Source organism: Gossypium hirsutum, chromosome A13 (assembly GCF_007990345.1).
Source record: "Gossypium hirsutum isolate 1008001.06 chromosome A13, Gossypium_hirsutum_v2.1, whole genome shotgun sequence".
Lineage (NCBI taxonomy): Eukaryota > Viridiplantae > Streptophyta > Magnoliopsida > Malvales > Malvaceae > Gossypium > Gossypium hirsutum.
This window is the reverse complement of record NC_053436.1, coordinates 1573867-1594843: the sequence shown is the minus strand read 5'-3', so window position 1 is coordinate 1594843 and position 20977 is coordinate 1573867. Positions and strand designations below refer to the sequence as shown.

General features: G+C 30.6%; 2 protein-coding genes and 1 pseudogene across 4 annotated transcripts; 1 reads left to right on the top strand and 2 right to left on the bottom strand.

The window, feature by feature from the left end:
- Positions 1-1346: 1346 nt before the first annotated feature.
- LOC107933267 (probable inactive purple acid phosphatase 1) lies at positions 1347-8392 on the bottom strand. 3 transcript variants are annotated; one of them, XM_016865442.2, is made up of 13 exons: positions 7907-8392; positions 7354-7441; positions 6344-6616; positions 5646-5769; positions 5443-5560; positions 5180-5312; positions 3156-3343; positions 2880-3066; positions 2720-2787; positions 2476-2554; positions 2190-2378; positions 2028-2108; positions 1347-1606 (listed from the first exon to the last, which is right to left on the bottom strand). In XM_016865442.2, exons 1-13 carry the CDS (start codon positions 8233-8235, stop codon positions 1550-1552), a joined length of 1914 nt encoding a protein of 637 aa, XP_016720931.2. In that variant the 5' UTR covers positions 8236-8392; the 3' UTR covers positions 1347-1549. The 3 variants fall into 3 exon arrangements, with proteins under 3 accessions (XP_016720931.2, XP_040940355.1, XP_040940356.1); XM_041084421.1 differs by having other exon boundaries at positions 5661-5769; positions 7907-8294; XM_041084422.1 differs by lacking the exon at positions 2028-2108 and having other exon boundaries at positions 7907-8298.
- Positions 8393-15847: 7455 nt separating this feature from the next.
- Positions 15848-17780, top strand: LOC107933255 (scarecrow-like protein 3; annotated as a pseudogene).
- On the bottom strand, positions 16698-18465 carry LOC107933256 (dirigent protein 22). Its single transcript, XM_041084420.1, has one exon. It carries the CDS (start codon positions 18441-18443, stop codon positions 17883-17885), a length of 561 nt encoding a protein of 186 aa, XP_040940354.1. The 5' UTR covers positions 18444-18465; the 3' UTR covers positions 16698-17882.
- Positions 18466-20977: the final 2512 nt, after the last annotated feature.

The following is a 20977-nucleotide window of genomic DNA, read 5'->3' as shown; positions in this document are numbered from 1 at the left end:
AGAGTTAATGAATTGCATATTTATGAATTGTTACACGTATTTGTCTGAAATACGAGGAAGTGATGGTAATTGATACATGGAAATATGAAACTATGATATATATAAAAACATGGAATATGTTTGATAAATGTGTTTATTCATAATTATGGAATTATGTACCTCATGTGTGCTATTTGCATAAAGATGATATTTCAAATACTTTGGTGAATAAAGCTTAAATATGAAATAGTATGAAATCGAAACAAATTATTATGAAAATATATTTAAATTATCTGTAAGTGTTTCGTGCTTCTCGATAATGCCTCGTACTCAATGCCGGCGACGGGTACAGGTAGGGGGTGTTACATTAAAGATTTTTATTCATGTTTTTTTTTAATTTCAATAAATAAGGCAATGTACCGATTTAACGTTAAGCCATCGATTTCATCGCTATGTTGGGTGAAATTCGTCGGTTTGTGTTAAAGACGGAACACCCTTCTAAAAAACCGAAAACTAAAAATTCTCATTCCTCAATCAGATCACGATTAAATGTCAAATTAAATTCATACTTTTGAAAATCAAGACAACACAAGTTTAATAAAGATACCAATTTTGGGCGTCGCGAGGGTGCTAATACCTTCCTCGTGCGTAACCGACTCCCGAACCCTATTATTCTTTGGATTTTCGCATAGACCCAAATTTGGCCTTCATTTTTGTTCAAGAATAAATTTTCTTTTCAAAAAGATGATTTATTAGGTGCCCGATCACACCTAGGAAAAAATATCTGTGGCGACTCCTTTTTTTTAAAAATGTAAAGTCGATTTTCAAATTTTCAATAAGTCACCTCAATTAACGATAGAAGGCAAAAAAATTTTACGTCGCTACAAAAAAAAATTACTTTTTTTTAAAAAAAAGATGAAAATATTATTTTTTATTATTAATAGTGGGTTTTAATTTTTATTTTAATATTATAAAATATTGAGGCTAGAGCGATGGTGGAAGGCCTTTTTATAGCTTGGGGAAGAGGTAAGAGAATTGAGGTGAAATGTGATAATGCTTTGTTTGTAAAGTTGTTGTTAGCAGGTGGTAATACTAATAGTAGATTGGTCAAGTTAAGGCTTTTGCATCAGCTTCGGTGTAAGAGATGGGACGTAAGAGTATGTCACATCCCAAGGGAGCATAATGAGAATGCAAATCATGCATATGGTTAAGTGTGTTGTCATTAATAATTAAATTTCACAACTGTTTAAAGAATCTCTAATTTCGATACAAAATTTATTGCTTACTAATTGTACTGTATTGTTTACTTATTTAATGTTAACAAGTTGATATAATCACTTTACCGGGAAAAAAATAAAGCTCGTCTCTTGTCACACTATAAACTCTGCTTAAGAATGTATTAAAATATTTCTTTACATAATACATAATATATATATGTGTCATAAGATATTTTAGGAGTAATTAAACGTACAATCCGTAAATAAATAACATAATGAACAAGATCGTAAACTCCTTTTTATATATATATATATATATATATATATAAATGTTGCCTGAATTGCATCCGCCTTTACTTTTTGGTGATGATGAAGCTGTCGTCAACATTTTTGGTATCGGAATTCACAAACTGCAAACATAAAGAATTATGGAAGAAAATCTTTTAATTAATTTATCTATTTAAAGCCAAAACATCGGTAAAAAGTATTATAGAAGATTATACATTAGAAATTCTCTTGTATTTTTTTTTATTTAAAAAATGAAAAATTAATTTATATATATTAGTTAAAGAATAGATTGGTCATTTCTTTTAAAAATTGAGGTTGCTATTAAAACAATCAGACAATTGTATGTGACATTCCATATGTACCTTATGTTGTTGTCGTATAGAACTAGTTTTTAACAATAAAAATGTTTAAAATTTTTAATTGAATGACCAATTTACTTTTTGATTTAATGTATAAAAATTAATGTACTCATTTTTTAAAAATAAATGAGACTCTTACTACAAAAACCTATATAATAATTAATAAAGGGTGTTAATTATTAACCTCTAATTTCAGCTCATCCTTTGTTGCATGTGCTCTAACATACCCAAATTCAGAAATCCTTACCAAGCTCCAACTAGGTGCCTGCCCATGGATGATTTAATTAACAGATTATAACTATAATTTTTGGCTTAATGTATATATATATATAAATTCTAAACTTACATCATCAGGGAACTTCTCGAGGCTGAAACCAGCCATTCCAACGATAGCTTGGACAGGTGCACTGTAGTTGGTATTATCATATGTGTCGATGCCATTTTTATCTTTTTCGGGAATTGCTAGACATTCTGAATTGTAGATCGAGCACGTTCTCTCATAATTATGTACATGTCCGAAAAGGACCAGATCCACCTAGTGTATAAATCCTCTTATCATCATTTTACAAAATAGGGGAATTCACATCAAACCAGGTTGATGAATAATGAAAGCCATTGGCTTCTAATTTTACCTTGTTATTCAAGAGAAGGGGTTCTACTGTTTCAAGAAATTGATCATCAGCACCTAGAGAACTGTACATTGGCCTGTGCCTACATTTCCCAAACAAAAATTAAACTTATTGAGAATCGAATTATCTGTGCAAGTTTGAAGCGGAAGAATTCACTTAGTTAAAATTCGAGGTTGATATTTTGGTTTGGTCAAACTCAAGAAATTATACACAAAAGACCCAATTTACTACATCATTTTTAACTTACCCAGTAAACACCAACCAAGGTGTTTTTGATCTATCAACCGAAGCCATATCTGTTTTCATCCACTCATACTGTCGAATTTTAATTAGGTTCATAAATTAGAGCAAAAATTAATAACAATTAAGATCAGATTGAAGAAATTAATAATTCGTTTTTTTATTACCTGTTCAGACTTTTCGGTCCAGTCATGTTCTGTCGAAATAACAGTGAAATGAACACTGCCTTGCTCTATTGAATACCATGGCTTATCTTTTGCTGGTGTTGGCATTGGGAAATAGGTCTCATATGGAACCCCACATTCCCCTCCCGAGTCTGGACCTGTGTACCATGACCCTGAATCTGAATAGTCCCTAAAAAGTGTGGGGTATAACAATTGTTCATATTTGTTTTATCTTGATAAACGAATAAAAATAGAATGGTATAAAGGCATGATATTTACCTTTCGTGATTTCCGATTGCTGTCATGTAAGAAACTTTAGAAGCCAAAGGGGTTATAAGGTTGAGGAAGTAATCCCATTCAACTAAGAAGCCAGTTGCATAGCTTATGTCTCCGATGTGAAAAATGGAGTCTACGTTGCCATTTTCAACCTCTTCGGTCATTCCTTTAATCACTGAAATTGATCCTGGCTGAATGTGCCACAAAAACATGAAAATGCTTTAATTTCGACTATGGGTATGAGATATCATCATTCAAAGAGCATCCAAAGTACATGATAAAATATCGGAAAAAATGTATATATCAGTCTTGGATACATACCCTATAAACGTATTGTAGATACTTAGTTTTTTGGTTATTGTTTCAGGAAATTGTGCTACCAAGCGTGGAACAAGTAGCATTATCGTATTACTTAATTCTCTTTTGAAGCAACAACTTTTGTCTAGAATAGTTGTTGTTCTAAACAATTATTGTTCAAGAATAACTATGTTCAAAACAGGACTTCAATTAGAACAACTGTCATCCAATGTAATTGTCATTTGGAACAACTTTTGTTTAGAATAATTACATTATATTCTTGAACAATCGTTGTTTTGAGTAACTTCTATTTAGAACAATTATGTTTTTAAGAAGAGTTATTATTCAGAATAAGCTCTACTAAGAAAAGCATCTACACAAAACAACTTTTGTTTGGAACAACTATGTCGAGAATAATTCACATTTAGAACAAGTAAAAATCATTCTTTTCTAGGAACAACCCTCATCTTGCATTTCAAGATATGTTTTACGGAAGATGTTTCACATGGTACCGCTTCACCAAAGTAAAAGAAGTGGAAATAAATCTAGAATATGGTAGGATTTTTGGGTTGTCTTCACTCTTGAGCTATCTTAATGAGCTTGAGTTTAGCGGATCAGATATGGAGCTAGGTAAGAGGTTTTGTCTTAACATTTTCTTGTAACATTTTCTTCAGAAACATGGTGAATTCTTATTTACTATTCACCATCACCATCACCAACAATATCATTTATTAATTAAAAAAACACCATAAATGTCTTTGTAACTAAAAAATATCATTCGTTACTCCTATTAGCTTTCAGTTTTGTAATTCACATTCTTGAGACACTATAAATAAGAGCCTCTCACAACTACTGAAGGGATTTTTAACATTTTGTCGTTTTGATTCTCAAAAACTATTTCTAAATCTCTTTTAACCGATTCATTCTCTTACCCTTATTTTGTCTAACACCCCTTAAGATGAGAATAGTGTTGTTTCGAGATTTTTCTGTGTTAGGATTTTTAAAGTAAATAAAATAGGAATTATTAGTGTTAGTTGAGAAAGTAGTTAGATACGGAAGAGAATTAAAAAGATTTGTGTATTGAGAGAAAATAATTCGGGGTATAAACTAGATCGTAGGAGTGTAAAAAGTGTTGGGGTGAAAGTAAAAAGTATAGATGACAAAATTGAATTAAAGGGAGAAAGAGGAAGGATTGAAAGAGTAATTATACCAAGAGTATGTCATGAAGTGGAACTAATTACAAACAATATGCAAGCATTTTGCCATCGGCTAGACCGACGTCGTACAAGGATTTTTTATCATGTTCATGAACAAGGTTGGGTGCCTAAGCAAGCACCAAATATTTCTATGCCTATTCAGGCAATTATTCCAAATTGGGGTAATCTAAATGCTAATGAGCCAAATGATTTTATAGAACGATGATATTCTTGAACAAGTTCTACAGCTTCTTGGGCCTTCAAATCAACTTTGAGATATCTGAACTTATGGTCAGTCGCAATTGCCACCCAGAGTTTTGAGGAAGTTCGAAGGTATTCTCCAAGTTACTACTAGAGTAAGCAAATATCTAAGACTCAACTTGGGTAATATTAACAAACATGGCAAATTTTTTGAACCCATGATACAAAAACTAAGTCCAAACTTGCGACTTGGAAGTCTAAACTTTAAAAAAAAATCTTCATTCAGAGTGAGACGATTCAGAATCCATAAAACGGTTTTAAGTTTTATCATACCTGGATGTAATGCTCAGCTGAAGAATCAAGAGGAGCCTTTCCCATATCACCAAAAACAATAAATTTGAGTTCATCCGATCCTCCGGCGGGTGGCGTCCGAAATTGAATTTCAGCACTCCACCCAACTGCATCACTGAATCATACAACATAAGGCTATTTGGTTACCAATTGAAACCCCTGAACATTTCTTTCATGAATACAAAACAAAAAGGAAGAAATCCAACATTATAAGATCTATTTGTGGCTATAGCCTATATATATACCTTCCATATTTGTAGTTGAAGGTGCTTGAAGGTTGCAATCCTGACATAACTGCAGTGTGAATGTAACCAGGATCATGCCATCCAAAATCTTTTGCTGGACTTGGTACCACAATGGAACCTACACCATTTCAGAATTATGATATATTTTAACCTAAAAAAAGTCAAAAATACTACCTAAAAAATCAAGTTCTTATGAATAGTACCAAGCCGAAACTCACTGCACATATCAGCTGCTGAAAATGTTGTAACTTCTGATGTTTGTGATTTTCCATCTCCATATTGTACTTGTTGAGGTTCCTTATCTCCACTAACCCATGTTAATCTCATCTACAACGAAAGTGATAGGCAAAGTAATTAACAATCAAGTGAAGCTTTTCATAATTGAACTAGTATTCAAATAAGTCAGATCATCAGTTTAATCAGTTTATCCGATTTGTTCAATTTGATTGGATAAACTATTAAAAAATAAAGAAAATTGGTTCAATTGATCCAACCTGTCAATCTGAATGATTCAATTGGTTCACAAGTCAATCAATCTAATCCCTTATTTCGAACCAATCCAAAATCAAACCCTTTTTTTTCATCAAATTACATTTTTATACCTTATAAAATGTTAATGTACTCAAACTCAAATATAAGTGTTAAGTACAAGTATATGTTCAATATATGTGAACAATTTTTTTTTCTAAGCTTTTCTATGTATTTAGAAATTTTTCTAAAAATTCATATATATATATAAATACTCATCTTATATTAAAGGCAGATAGGGGTCTTGACCCTCTCAAAAATAATAAAATTATAAATTAATATATGATAAAATTACATTCTGACTTCCTAAAAAGGAAAAAAATTTCTTTTCAACCGTTATAAAGTGAAGAAATTAAAATTTTCTTTTCCATACCGATGTGGCAGTGGAATCTATGCTGGAGAGATGTCCATGCAGGGGTGAATTGGGATTTGAAAATTTCAACGGCACGTCGGTTTTTGTCAAAATGCAAGGCGTGCTGAACCCGCCGGCGAAGAACACGAACTCGATGTTGGTCCTAATGTTAACGACATGGAAAGACAAGGAGCCAGCGCAAGTCCTAACCTCGCAGTCGCCGTTATTACCATATTTCTGGCATTTTTGGTTCTTACAACTTAGGTAGCTCGGATCACTGGTCACATACTTTGCCTGCACCAACCACAATTTCCAACTGCATCTTTTTCTTACGTTTACAATATAGTTGTCTAATATATTTACGATTTTGAAAAAAAAAAATCGAAACCCTAGGCAGTTCAATCATTTAAAAAGAAATTTAAATATTAATGAATAATAATTAGAACCCTATCATTTTCGAAATTGAGCAACTACACATTAATATTTTTGTCACTTGTACATATCTTTTATTAGTATAATAACAAATTTAGTTCTCAAAGTTTACTCATTTTGTCAATTTTATCTTGATTTAATAAATTTAGCTCACAATATTTACATATTCTACCAATTTGATCCTGATTTAACAAAATTAACCCACAAAATTTACACATTTTGTCAACATTTACATAGAATATATAAACATCGAGGACTAAATTTATTATTGCACCAATTAAAATTATGTACAATTGAGAAGAAAAAAATTAAACCATGATTAATTATCTTTAATTGTTCACTTCTAAAATTAATAAGAATTAAATTGCACAGAAGTATTTTCATAAAAAAATATATTTACAAAAATATTAGAATGAAATGAACCAAATCACAATAAAATAATCCAATTTTTTTGTTCAAAAATCCTCAATGAATAAAAAAAACATGATTTTTCGAGTTTTTAATTATTTTCAATAGATTCAATCAGACAATTCAGTACAATTTTTACAACCATGTATTCACACGTATGAATAATATAAACAAATGATGAGCAGAAATACCTTAACAGGATAGTGGCAGAGAAGAGGAAGAATACTTGTGTCACCAGTCTGTAAATAATAAGCTTCACTTCCAAGACAAGTAGTCACACTATATATATATACACACACAGGTAAAAGTTTTATAGAGATTTTTATACTATTAATCAGATTGTATTTTGCTCCCTTTATTTAAAAAGTGGGTAAATTAGTCCCTATATGTTAGATCAAAGAGTAAACTGATCATTCTATTAAAAATTTTATCTATTTCTACTATTAAAAATATTTCTTGGCTGACAGAATAACAAAATAGTTACACGTGACATACAGGGACTGGTTTTTAACAATAGAAATAGATAGAATTTAACACAAGGACCAATTTACTCTTTGATCTAATGTGTAAGGATTAATTTATCTATTTTTTAATAGAGAGGCCAAAATGCAATCTGACTCTAGGACAATAACCTCCATGATACTTTTACCATATACACATGAAAAAACAAAGCAATACATGAGACTTCAAAAAGAAAAAAAAAAGATTGAAATTTGGGAAGACAATGGAAAAGTGTAAAATTACTTTGAAAATGAAGGTGAGACCATAGCAACCCAATCACCATCCGAAGGTACCAAAACCCCACTAACATTCACAGTGATGAACTGTTCATCAGAGAGGTCACCTTGGGTGGTAACATTGATTTGGAGATAAGGGTTAAGATCAGGGCATTGAAACAAAGCTCTTCGGTTCAGCACACGAAAATCAGATATCGCGGTGTCGTTGCTGTGAAGGAACGTGGAATCGGCCACCGATGGCCGCAATTCAAACGAAGAGGAAGGGAAAGCAAGGGAAAGTATGAGTAGGATGAAGGATAGTTTGTGTACATGATGTGTTGTTGCACGTTGTTCCATTGGGAGAAGAAATGGTGCAATTTTGGTGATAGTAAGGTAGACAAATTAAAAAAGATTATAAGACTTTGGGGTTGCTTCATTGTTGATTATCTTAATTTTCTTTCTTTGTTTTTGTCATTTGAGAGGTTTGGAAATTTGGATGGAAAAGATATATGGCTTAATGATAAATTTAGTTCTTAATATTTATAATTTTTTTAATTTGATCCTTATTTATTTTAGTTAAATTTGATCTTCAATTTTTTAGAAAAAATTCGAATTTAACTATCAACCTTTCAAAAAAAGTCAAATTGCTCTATTTTTAACTAAAATACAGGTTAAAACATTAATTTTTTTAAACATGCTGCTCACATGATAATTCATGTGTATTTCATGCTTTTTTTTAAAAAAAAATTTATAATTTTTGAATTATTTAATGACATAGCATATAAGACAAATAATATCATGTTAAAATAAAGTACACATAAGCTGTCACGTGGGTTACCTTGCAAATATTATTAAAAATAACTTTTAGTCTACATTTCCATTTAGAAAAACTGTTCGACTCTTTTGAAAAATTAATAGTCAAATTTAGCTCAAAAGAAAAATAAGGTCCAAATTGATAAAAACATAAATATTAAAAGCCTTTTATTTATGAGACAATATTAGGCATCTGTGAGGAGCATATTTTTTACGTGCAAGGAAGAAATAGGTTTCATGACAGAAACATTGTTACATTGATACTAAAGAGGAGGCTTTCGTTAACTGTCATTCGTTTTGTTGTCCTAATATTCCTTTTATGATTTTTCTTTTTTGGCCAAACTATTCCTTGTATAATTTACATTTAGATCCTATTATTTTATATGATTTCCTTTTAGGTCCTATTCCTTATATGGTTTAATTTTCCTTGTTTGTAACTTTTGTTTCCATTCTAGATTTACGTACAACTCATTGACATTTGTAATGTTGTGCTGAAAATACTATGGTAAGAGATTGCATTATTTTAAGAAATTATATAAAAAAATTCTAGGAAAATGGAATATAATGATTTTGTTTTAAATTTTCATGTCAATAGCTTTTAGTAGAGAATGGATAGATTTTAAGAAGTAAAATAGGTAACTTTTTGTTAAAAATATTGGATAAAACTTGAATTCTTCATGGGTAATGTTACTTATTCAGGTCCGAAGTGTATTCAGAATTTTAGAGGGTTTGAACGAAAATAAAGTTAAATGAATAGGTTTGGACAAAAAATTAAGCTTATTTAAAATATGGGACAAGCTCAGTCTTGAACATTCAAGGCTTGAGCTCGACCTCACCTATTGTTATGTTTTAAATTTATAATAATATATAATACCGAGGAAGGATTGTATGAAATTGTGATTACACGTCATCTATATCCTTTTCCAATAGGCGAATGAAAAATCAGATTTTTCTTCTTGATTTTCAACTTTTTTTTTTCCTGAAAAAATTTCAAATCCAATTGAAAATGCTAAAAATAATTAAAAAAATTCGCTGTTTCATATAATCCCTAATAAACTTAGGTTAGCCATTTACAAATATAGATGGACTTAGGTAAAATTTTAGACTCATATTTTGGGTCGGATTGAACTTGGGTAAGCATAAAGTGTTAATATCATGATTAAACTCGACCCAAACTCGAACCAACTTGACCCATGAATACCCTTATACCCCTAGATAAAACTATAATTATGATCTATTTGGGTAGTTTTTTTAGGACAAGTTGGTAAAGGTGAAGCTTTTCAGTATTGAATATTCAAGTTCGAGATTCACCATATGCGATTAAATATGTGAGTTTCCGAATATCTCTATGAGTTATGGTCATATGTGGGTATTAGTACTGTTTTATTTGTGTTATAATAGTTTAATTCTACATTTAAAAGTTATACGAACATGTATATTTATATTTATATTGTACTTGTAAGCCAAACAGTAGTTTTGCTAAAGAGTTGGTGATTTTTCATTTTTCATTTTTGAAAATAAAGAATTCTTAAATATGTCTATTATATGAACATTAATTTAATTTGTAATTAATGTGTGGCTAAAATTTTTGAAATTATAAATTTATTTTATTTTGTTGTGTTATGTGCTCATCAATTGAATTATAATGTCCACCGAACATCTTATAAAGTTTGAGAGTGGTTATGGGGTGGCCCAAAACAAAAGATTACACCATTTTCGTAAGGGGGTCTCATTTAGTGAGCCCCAACACGGATTTCATTGCATACCCTCTTTTTATCACTTAGAATTGGACTTATTTGAAGGGTTTAAGCGCGCATCAACCAAAGAGTGAATACTGGGGAAGTCATTGCCTTTCCTATTAAATTGTTGGCAAAGCTCTAGTCTCTTCAACAAAGTTATCCCCATGGTTGTTTCAACCGGACCGATCAGATTGATTGGACTGGTTAGATTGAGAACTGATTGAAGCATTAGTTCAGAGAAATGTATTGAACTGATTGATTCGGGTACCGGTACAAACCAATTAAATCAATCAAAAGACTTGTTGAACTAGACAATTGAATCAATTGAACTAAATTTTTTAAACATTTTTTATTTAATCGAGTTTGATTTTCAAAATTTTAATTATCACCCTTTTTGGAAAGTGCTCATATTAGTGGTTTAAATCCCATCATTCTCCATCCCGATATTCAATACTATATTTGTAAAAAAAGTACTCATATTATATATGAGGTTAATGTTTTAGGTTGGTTTACATTCTGCGTAAGTTATATGTGAGTTGTCTTTAATTTTTTTTTTGATTTAAAATGTAATGTTTAATCAATTAAAAAATTTCTTAAAATACTTATAACTAAAAAAATTCAGTAAATTTACAAAAAAAAAACGAAAAATCATGCTTGAATCCAATAGCATAAACACACACCCAATAGAGAAACATTCTCAAAACAAGACACCCTAACAAGGTAAAAGCATCCCCACACAAACCATGAGTCAAATGAAACAAGACATCATATGTTTTACTATTTATTATATATTATTTTTAAATATACATATGTATTCTAAATACGTTATTCTCACGTACATATGTATATGATAGAATTTCTAATTATTATTATTTATGTAACTTTTCATTAGAAAACTATCTATTCTTTTTTTTAAAATATATTATTATTTTTTAAAATGTAAAATTTATTATGAAATCATTTTAATAGTATAAAATCTATATATTATATTTGTATCACTTTTTTTGTCGAAAACAGAGTATTCGCCACCGTTAATAGTGACTATTTCTTTCGTCACAGGTACTTTCTGAAGAGATTTTTTTGTTGAAAAATCAGTTCAACTTCAGAAAGTACCTGTGACGAGAGAAATGATTGATCATAAATTATATTCCATTCTTATGGGTGAAAATTGAACCTCCAACCTCATAATTAGATGATGAGCAACCACGACCCATCAAGACTAAAATTTATATCACTTTAATCAATATGTAAAGCTAATAAAATATGGTGGAGTTGAACTGAATTTTAGAGGAAACTTTTGTTATATTCCAAGTTATAACTTATCGACGGAAACACCATTGAAAGGATGCTTAGCCCCAAAAAGTACAAAATGTAGTCTTGAAAGCATCCCCACATAAATTACACCGTAAAAATCGATTGCCCATTCAAGACAATAAGCTAATATTTTTCTCGTCCAAAATGACATTTTTGTTTTTCTTTCCAATTAAGATACATGTTATAATGCATGCATATATATATACATATATATATATATATATCTAAATCTTAAATGAAAATTTTAAAGAAATAAAATGTTCCTACATAATTCTTAAAAGGAACAACTAAAAATAATATAAAAGTGAAGTGTGAACGATAAAACTTACATAAAAACTTTGAAAATCTTGAAATTAAGATTTTTTTTTAAATATCTATTTTTACAAATTTTATTTTAAATATAACATATAAGATATGATGCGTTAGCTAAATTAATGATTCTAGTAACGAAAAGACTTAACTAATATATCTTAGATAGTTTAGATATGTAGTTAGAATGATTTGAAGTTTAAGAACCAATTTAGAATGAATGTCATAATTTGGGGATGTTTGGAAGAAGTGATCGTAAATTTATTTCCCATATATTTGGACTAAGTTTAAATTTTAAAGTCTATCCTTATTGGGAAAGTTTTACCTAAATATCACTCAAAAGATTAATTTTTTTTAATGTAGAACGGATGAAGACCTATCTAATATATATTTATACAAATATATATATATATATATATATATATATAAACTGTGTAGCATAAGTTCTGTCTTTCAAAGATTAGATGATATCTAAACCTTGAAAACATCCATCATTTCATGTTTTTTTCTACATTGGATTTAATGTGGTTTTGTTTGATTCTAACTACTCCCCTCCTACTCCCATAAGAATACAAACCAAAATAGATACAAGGAAGAAGGAGAATACATATATTAATGTTTGAAATCTGATTTTGTATGCTTAAAATATTAAAAAAAATTTAGATTTAGTTCATATTCTCTATGGATCATTTTAAGTTTTTATATTTTTCGAATTTTGAAATTTAAGTCTTAACGCAAATGATAATTGTTAATTCATTAACTGAATTTTTAGTGAGTAATGAAAATAACAAGCTGATATGACATTACACATATGATAATATTTTTGTCCCATCAGATTTTGAAAATAACAGAACTTATCTAAATGAATTTAACAATTATTGTTTGGTAAAGACTGAAATCTTAAATTTTAAAAAATATAACAACTAAAAAATGCTAAAAAAAATACCAATTATACTTGATTTGGAGTTATGTTGAAAATTAGATTTAGATGCATATTAAATTAATCTAATCGAAAATTAATAGTTTATGCAATGTAATAAATACTATTTAAAAATCGATTTTTTTTTCATGTGGATAAAATAAATTTCAACAGATAAAATCAATATGAATATAATTATATATTTATAAAGGGTTAATATACTATTTGGTACCTAAGTTTTTTCAAGTTGATTCTTGAGTATATTCATCCCAATTATGTACTTAAGTTTGACTTCATTGTTCAATTTGATACCTAAGTTTTTTTTTTGTTTCTATTAAGTACCTATATTTTTTTGTTGGAGTAAACATGTCAAACATTCATTTGACCACATGATGTCATTTGGACTGGAAACCAAATTAAACATTGAAGTCAAATTTAGTACCTTCAGGTACTAAATTGAGACAAAAAAACATTCAAGTACTAAATTAAAGACTAAAGCCAAACTTAAGTATCAAATGGTGTTTTAACCCATTGTATTGAGTGTCAAAGTCTATTCAAAGAATGTATACTAGGGAGAGCATCTGATTTTTTGGTCTGTTAGGTCGGTTTTTTCCGACTTAATTGATCATAATCTACAAAAACCAATCCGATCAAATTAGAGCTCAAGAATCGATGTAACTAAACCAACTTTAAGTCTATTAGTGCAGTTGGTGAATTGACTTGATTGAGTTATTTGTAATTGGATTTTTTTTTATCAAACCGACTTTACTAACCATAAATTACATAAACCAATCCAACCAAACTAACCAAATCAACTTTAGGTTGGTCAGTTCGATTGATTAACCGACTTAATTGGGTTATTTTTTATTTAGTTATTGGCTTGAAATATTCTTATTATATAAATTATAAATGCATTTTAAATAATTAAAGATTAAATTAAGTTGATCTTTTAGTCGGATTGATTTGAAAATTCAAAAAGTAATAATCAACCGAAATAACTAATAAAACAGAATCCAAAATCTAAAAACTATCCAAATTACCTAAACAAAAATCGATTAAGGGTCAGTTTAACATTACTTTTCAAAAGCACTTTTGGGATAAAAACTTTTTTTTGAACTTTTCAAATGTGCTTTTGGAAAAAGTAAAAGCTAAAATTTCAACTTTTACTCAAAAATGTTTTTGAAAAACAATGCTAAACTGATCCTAAAACGAATTAGTTGGTTTAATTAGTTTAAACCGAAAAACGCTCTCCCAAGTTGAAAAGAACAAAGACATAAAATTGCTGGCCACTACCACAACCTCCACAACTAAGACCATAAAAACAAAGGACAAAAAGAATAACAACAAAATCACAAGAATTAAAATAAAGGAAAGTGGGCATCACATTGTCCACTAAGAAGATTGAGCTAATCTAAGTACATGATGTGGTAAATCACTAAGCCATGATTATGTGGCATAATTTGTATCCTTCATTACATTCTAAACCAACAATTTTATTACCTTTTTTTTTCTTTTTTGAAGATAACAAGGAATAATGCAAAGATATTCCAACACAAACCCCAAAGACTTAACACCATCCTTAAATTAATTAAAATTTTAAAAATATGCTTTTTGGGTTTTTTTGGCTTTTCTTAAAACTTGCGTGTCTCTTTGTCTTAATGCAAGAAGAAAAAGCCCCAAGTGGATATTGCTAACCTTTTGGGTTTGAAAAAGAGAACAAATAGAGTTGATTTGGAGGCACATGTAAATTTGGACTAGGGCTTTGCATTTCCCACTATCACCCACTAAGCAACAACTAAGGTTGTTGTTTTGTTTTGGTAGGGCATGTTTGGATTTGTGTTGTGTTTGAGTATGATACCATTTTTTGCCCCCTTTTAATCCCCTATCCACCTCACATCTTTACAAAAATAAATCAACTTGTGAGGTTTTTAGAATTCGACTTGTTCATCAGATTATCGAATTTTGATTTAACTTAATCGAATTTTGATTTAACTTATTCAATCAGTTCGATTAGTTATTTGGTTCAATTAAATAAATTATTAAGTATCAAAAAGTTTTAATATATATATTAGAAGTAGAGAAAACCAATTCAATTAGTTTTTTTAACCTAATTTGGGGATCGATTCTACATCAATATCTCGATCGTATCCGATTCTAAAATTAGAGTTACTAAGAAGATTCATTCTATGTTTAAGATATTTTGTATTTATATAAATAGCAATATATTAATCACTTATATTTCATATAAATTTTGATATATTGCGTATTTTATTTTTATTTTTGGGTTAAATAATGACATTGGTCCTTATACTATGTGTAAGTAATGGGTTTAGTTCCTATACTCTAATTTGATCTATTTTAGTCCTTATACTTTTCAAATTTTGAATTTTACTATTAATCTTGCATTATGCGTAAAATTGTATATTTAGTCCATATTTTCTAATCGGATCATCCTTGCTCCTTATATGAATTTCAAATTTTCAATTTTGATACAAACAAATAACAGATTTTTTTTGTAATATGTAAAAATAATAAGTTGACACAACTTTACACATGTGATAATATATTTGCCACATTTAAATTTGAAAATAACAAAAGTCAATGAATTTAATAGCTGCCATTTGATCGTCACTGCAATTTTAAAATTTGAAAAAGTATAAAAACTAAAATTGTTCAAATTAAAATATAAAGACTAAATATATAATTTATGGAGAATACATGGACTAATAGCATAATTTAAATAAGAGAGAAGGGGTGGGGGAGGGATTATCTTAATGATTTAGTATGTGTTCCAAGAAATTCCATTTTCTTTTGAACCCTCCAAAAAAGACAAACAAAAACAATGAAGACAAAAACAGCCTCTTGTGGGTGTTGCCAAAGAAGTCATGAAAAAGTCCTTCAAGACAAATAGCTTTAAATCCAACTGACTCGTTTTCCAACTAAAACCTTACACCACTAAACCAAACCCCCTTGCCTTTTGAGTAACCAAACTGTTCTACGTTTCAATGGTCTTGTTTTCCAAATTTCCTTAAAAGGGTCTTCAAAGATTTTCATGAATTTCAACACCCATTTCCCAGTTTTAATCCATTCCTCCATTTGAGCACTTCTTTTCCTCAGGTAATTTAATTCCCTCTCTCAGTTCCCCATATATATATTCCTGCTTAATTTAGTACTGTTTCTGCAACTTTCAAGTTTGAATTGATTGATTTGGGATCAAAATTGTTTAGATATAAGCTTAGTTTAATTGTTGAAAATGGCAGGAATGGTTCCAGAGGGACAATCTTTTGTAACTTCATCACCCTTACAGTTCATCCCTTGGATGTCATTTTCACCTGGTTTAGGATCCCCATTTCCATGGCTGAGGGAGCTCAAATCAGAAGAAAGGGGTTTATATTTGATCCATCTTCTCGTCTCGTGTGCGAACCACGTCGCTGCCGGTAGTCTCGAGAATGCGAATATCGGGTTAGAACAAATATCCCATCTTGCCTCGACTGATGGAGATACGATGCAGAGAATTGCTGCTTACTTCAATGAAGCACTTGCTTATAGGATGCTTAAAGCATGGCCGGGTCTTTACAAAGCGTTGAATTCGACTAAAATCTCATTAGTATCGGAGGAAATTCATGTTCAGAAACTGTTCTTTGAGTTATGTCCTTTTTGAAGCTTGCATATGTTATCACAAACCAAGCTATTGTAGAAGCTATGGAAGGGGAGAAAATGGTGCATATTATTGATTTTAATTGCTTTGAGCCTGCACAATGGATTAATCTTTTTCAAACTTTTAATGCTAGACCAGAAGGGCCACCTCATTTGAGAATTACAGGTGTGCATGAACAAAAAGAAGTGTTAGATCATATGGCACGTCGATTGACCGAAGAAGCCCAAAAATGGGACATTCCGTTTCAGTTTAATCCGGTTGTTTGTAACTTAGAGAATCTTGATCTCGAAAGTTTGCGTGTTAAGACCGGTGAAGCTCTTGCGGTTAGTTCCGTCCTTCAGCTTCATTCACTCTTGGTTACGGATGATGAGATGCATAAATGGAAAGTTAACTCTCCATCCATGTCTAAGATCGATCCGTCACACCGAGTCTTGCAGATGAACCAACGTACTTTAGGTGAATGGCTTAAGAAAGAGCCGGTCCATGCATATAGCCCCAGTTCAGACTTGGCATCACCATCACCGTTGTCCCCGCTTTCTCTAGCACCAGCACCGAAAATGGGGAGCTTTCTAACCGCTCTTCGTGCGTTGTCACCAAAACTTATAGTCATAACCGAGCAGGAATCCAACAATAGTGGCTCTACTTTAATGGAGAGGGTAATGGAAGCATTGAATTTCTATGCTGCCCTCTTCGATTGCTTAGAGTCTACGGTATCAAGAGCACCGTTAGAACGAAAAAAGGTCGAGAAGATGCTTTTCGGAGAGGAAATCAAGAATATTATAGCTTGTGAAGGTGTCGAGAGAAAGGAGAGACACGAGAAGCTCGAGAAATGGATTCTGAGACTTGAGTTGGCCGGTTTTGGTAGAGTACCTTTAAGCTACCATGGCATGCTGCAGGCAGGTAGATTGTTGCAGACCAATAATTATGATGGTTATAAAATCAAAGAAGAGAATGGATGTTTGGTTATTTGTTGGCAAGAAAGACCTCTATATTCAATTTCAGCATGGAGGTTTAGGCCTTATGATTAATATTTTTAGCTTTTTACCCATTTTTGTGTGTGCGCGCGCTTGTTTCTGTAAACAATTTCATGTTTTTTCTTTCTCTGTAATCTCATAGTCTTCTTATGAAAAGTTCCACTAAAGTTCAAGCATATATAAGTCTCATTTCCTTGACAGATAAAGTTGTAAGATTAAAGTCTCGGTCCGTGACACAAGTAGACATCAATTTCACAAGCACCTATAGCATAAATTATTCAGTAGTGTACAACAGAAACATTATATTCAACTATAGCGTCTCCTTTCTGGTTAGACCAAACTGTTTTAGCCAAAGCATAGCCTCGAGCAAACCGGAAAATTCCGGTACCTCCGACAACCGGCATTTCCCTAACATGATGAAAAATTTCATTCCTTCCAAGGATGCTAAGTGCACTCCCATTGTAAGTTCCTTCAAAGAAAGCGAAATTCATGACCATAAGCAATCCGACATCATGTTGAGAAGCCAAAGCGTAAATCCCTTGAGCTCTCCCGACGAGTTTCGAACTCGACTCGGGTTTTTCAGTCAATGGATCATCTGCCATGAAAGTGATACCAAATGAACCACCTGCTGACCTGTTATGTGGCTTGATGATTTGCATGGCTGTTGGGTGTTTGCCACTTATAGTGTCATGGAAATAGAAATGGAGATGGGTCATTTTCTCCATGCGTTTTGTGGATGTTACAATGGATTGAATCGAGAATTCTCCATTGATTGTAATGAAGAAAGGTGAGAAGAGGGAGAAGGTGATGAGGAAAGTTTGAGAAACAAAGGAAGCCATTTTTGGATCAGATTTCAGCTGCAATGGAATAGTGATTAGCTTCCCAAAAGTGGGTATTTATAAGTTAATGAAAACTTGTATTTCTTTTCCTATTTTGGGAAAATTAAGCACAAAAAGAAGCAAAATAATGCAAAGGTCAATTTCTATTATTAGTCCTTGTATTATTTTTAAGTTGCGGAATTAGTTCATGCACTCTAATTTGGTCCGTTAATCCTATTTTTTTTAATTTTGAAATTTTAATCTTAACAAAAATTGTAGCTATCAAATCTTTTAGGTTATATTCTACTTGGTTAAAATATGTCATAAGTTCTTATGCTCTTTGAAAATTTGGAATTTAGTCCATGTACTTTTATTTTCAATAATTTAATCAATTTTCTTTTTAGATTTCAAAATTCAAGTCTAATTGTTAATATTGTTATTTTTTTCGTTAAATTTATTAGGGCGACATTTTGCAAAAAAAAGCCTTGATAGCCATGTAACTAAAAAAATGACGTTATAATGAACCTAAATTTAACAAAAAAGAAAAAGAAAAAGAACAAGCAAGGTTAGCACTTGGACATGGATTTTGAAATTTGAAAAAATAGAGGGACTAAATTCTTAAAAATAAAAAGTAGAGGTATTAAATTTCAAATTTTTGAAGAGTAGAGGGATTTATGACATATTTTAATCATTCTACTATTGGTCTCATACTATGCTAACAATGTAAGTTGTGGATTTAGTTCATTTTCTTGAATTTTATCATTTATAATCTTTATACCTTACATAACGTTTATGATAAAATGTTTGCAATATAAAATTTTAAAAAGGCATAATGACTTTTTTGGCCTTCCAACTTTACAAAAAAAGTTATTTTAGCCCTCCTTTTAACCCTTAACTTGCATTTTTTGTCAAATCACCCCAAAATAGATGGATAAGTTAACTTTGTTAATTTTGTTAATGTGGCATACACGTTGATTACCACGTAGATGACATTTTGACATTTAATTATTTTTTTAATTTTAAAAATATGTTTTATATTTTTTTAATAATTTTAATGATTTTTTTATTTTTTAAAATAGTTTTTATAATTTTTTTGAACTTTTAAATTTTAAAAAATTAATTAAATACTGACATGTTATCCACGTATAACGCAACAGCAACAAAATTAAAATATCATTAAATTTTTTATTTATTTTGGGATGATTTGACAAAAAACATAAGTTTAAGGGCTAAAAGAGGCAGAAATTAAATGGAGAGTTAAAACGAATGTTATTTATAAAGTTAGAGGATAAAATAAGTCATTATGCCTTTAAAAATAACAAGATTTGACTCGTTGGCTTTAATTTGAGAACAATTATCACGTTCATGCCCTAATGTAAGAGTAATTGTCAAAAAATAAAAGGTTCAAGCGCCATGTGGAAACAATTACCAGTTTAGACCTCAATTTAAGAACAATTACCAAGTTTAAAGCTTAACTTAAACTAAAACCAAATTCAAACCTCACTACGAAAAAAAATGTCAAATTCAAGCACCAAATAGTGATTTAACCCATATTTGATGTTAATTTAATTACTTGTAAACTTTTATGTGTTATAAATTTTCTACTTTTTGTTTCTTCATAGTGAAAGACTAGTAATCATGTATGCACATACACAGCCTTTCCAAAGCACGCTTGCTTCCTTTACAAACAACGGCTTCACACTGTCACCAATCCACAGCAGCTTTCCTTTACTTTTCTCTCACGTTTCCGAGTTGGCTGCACAAGTTTGCTTTTGCTCATAATCATGTATGTGCTGCTCTAATATTTTAGTATAATTGGTTTTACATATAAATTTCAAAACCCCTTTATATGTGTTCTTTAATGTGCGTATATTTTATAAACGTATCATGTTTAATATTATTAAGTCTTAATGTAACAATCAAAATGTTGTTGTTATTCAACTATTGTATGATTATATTGTAATTAGGTGCTACAATATGAATGAATCAGGCATAATTATAGCATAGTTACATTTTTTTAGATTTTAGTTTGAAAATTTTCTTCAAGAGGTTGGCGTATTATGGTCCTTTGTACCCGAACATCAAGTACAGACACATGGTAAAAAAAACCCTTAATTATTAGTCTGTAGGATTTGGCAATGGACGTAATGATAGTGCTGAGAGCCATTGGTAAGGTTTTTTTAGATATCTGGTGTTCATTTAGAGTTATTGTAGTGATCGATCATCTAAGCTCGATCGTTGGAGAAAGGGGGGGTTTATAGAGGGCTTGGGGCTGCTTTGGGTGTTATCGTGTAATGGCCTTGTCACTTAGACTTTAGGAATGGAATGACAAGAAGTGGGGCTAAGGGAGGTTTGAATTGAGGAATGTGTCAATTTGTTACACGAGGTGGTGTGGCTTCGCCATTTGGCTCGAGTCAAGATAGAAGATGAGTTTTCGTTGCCCACAACCTGGATGGACCTTTCTTCTAAGCGCTATGCTTATGCGATCTTGCTATGGATGTTAAGGGTATTAAGTAATTTGAGCAAAATAGGTATGGATAAGCTTTACGAATTGA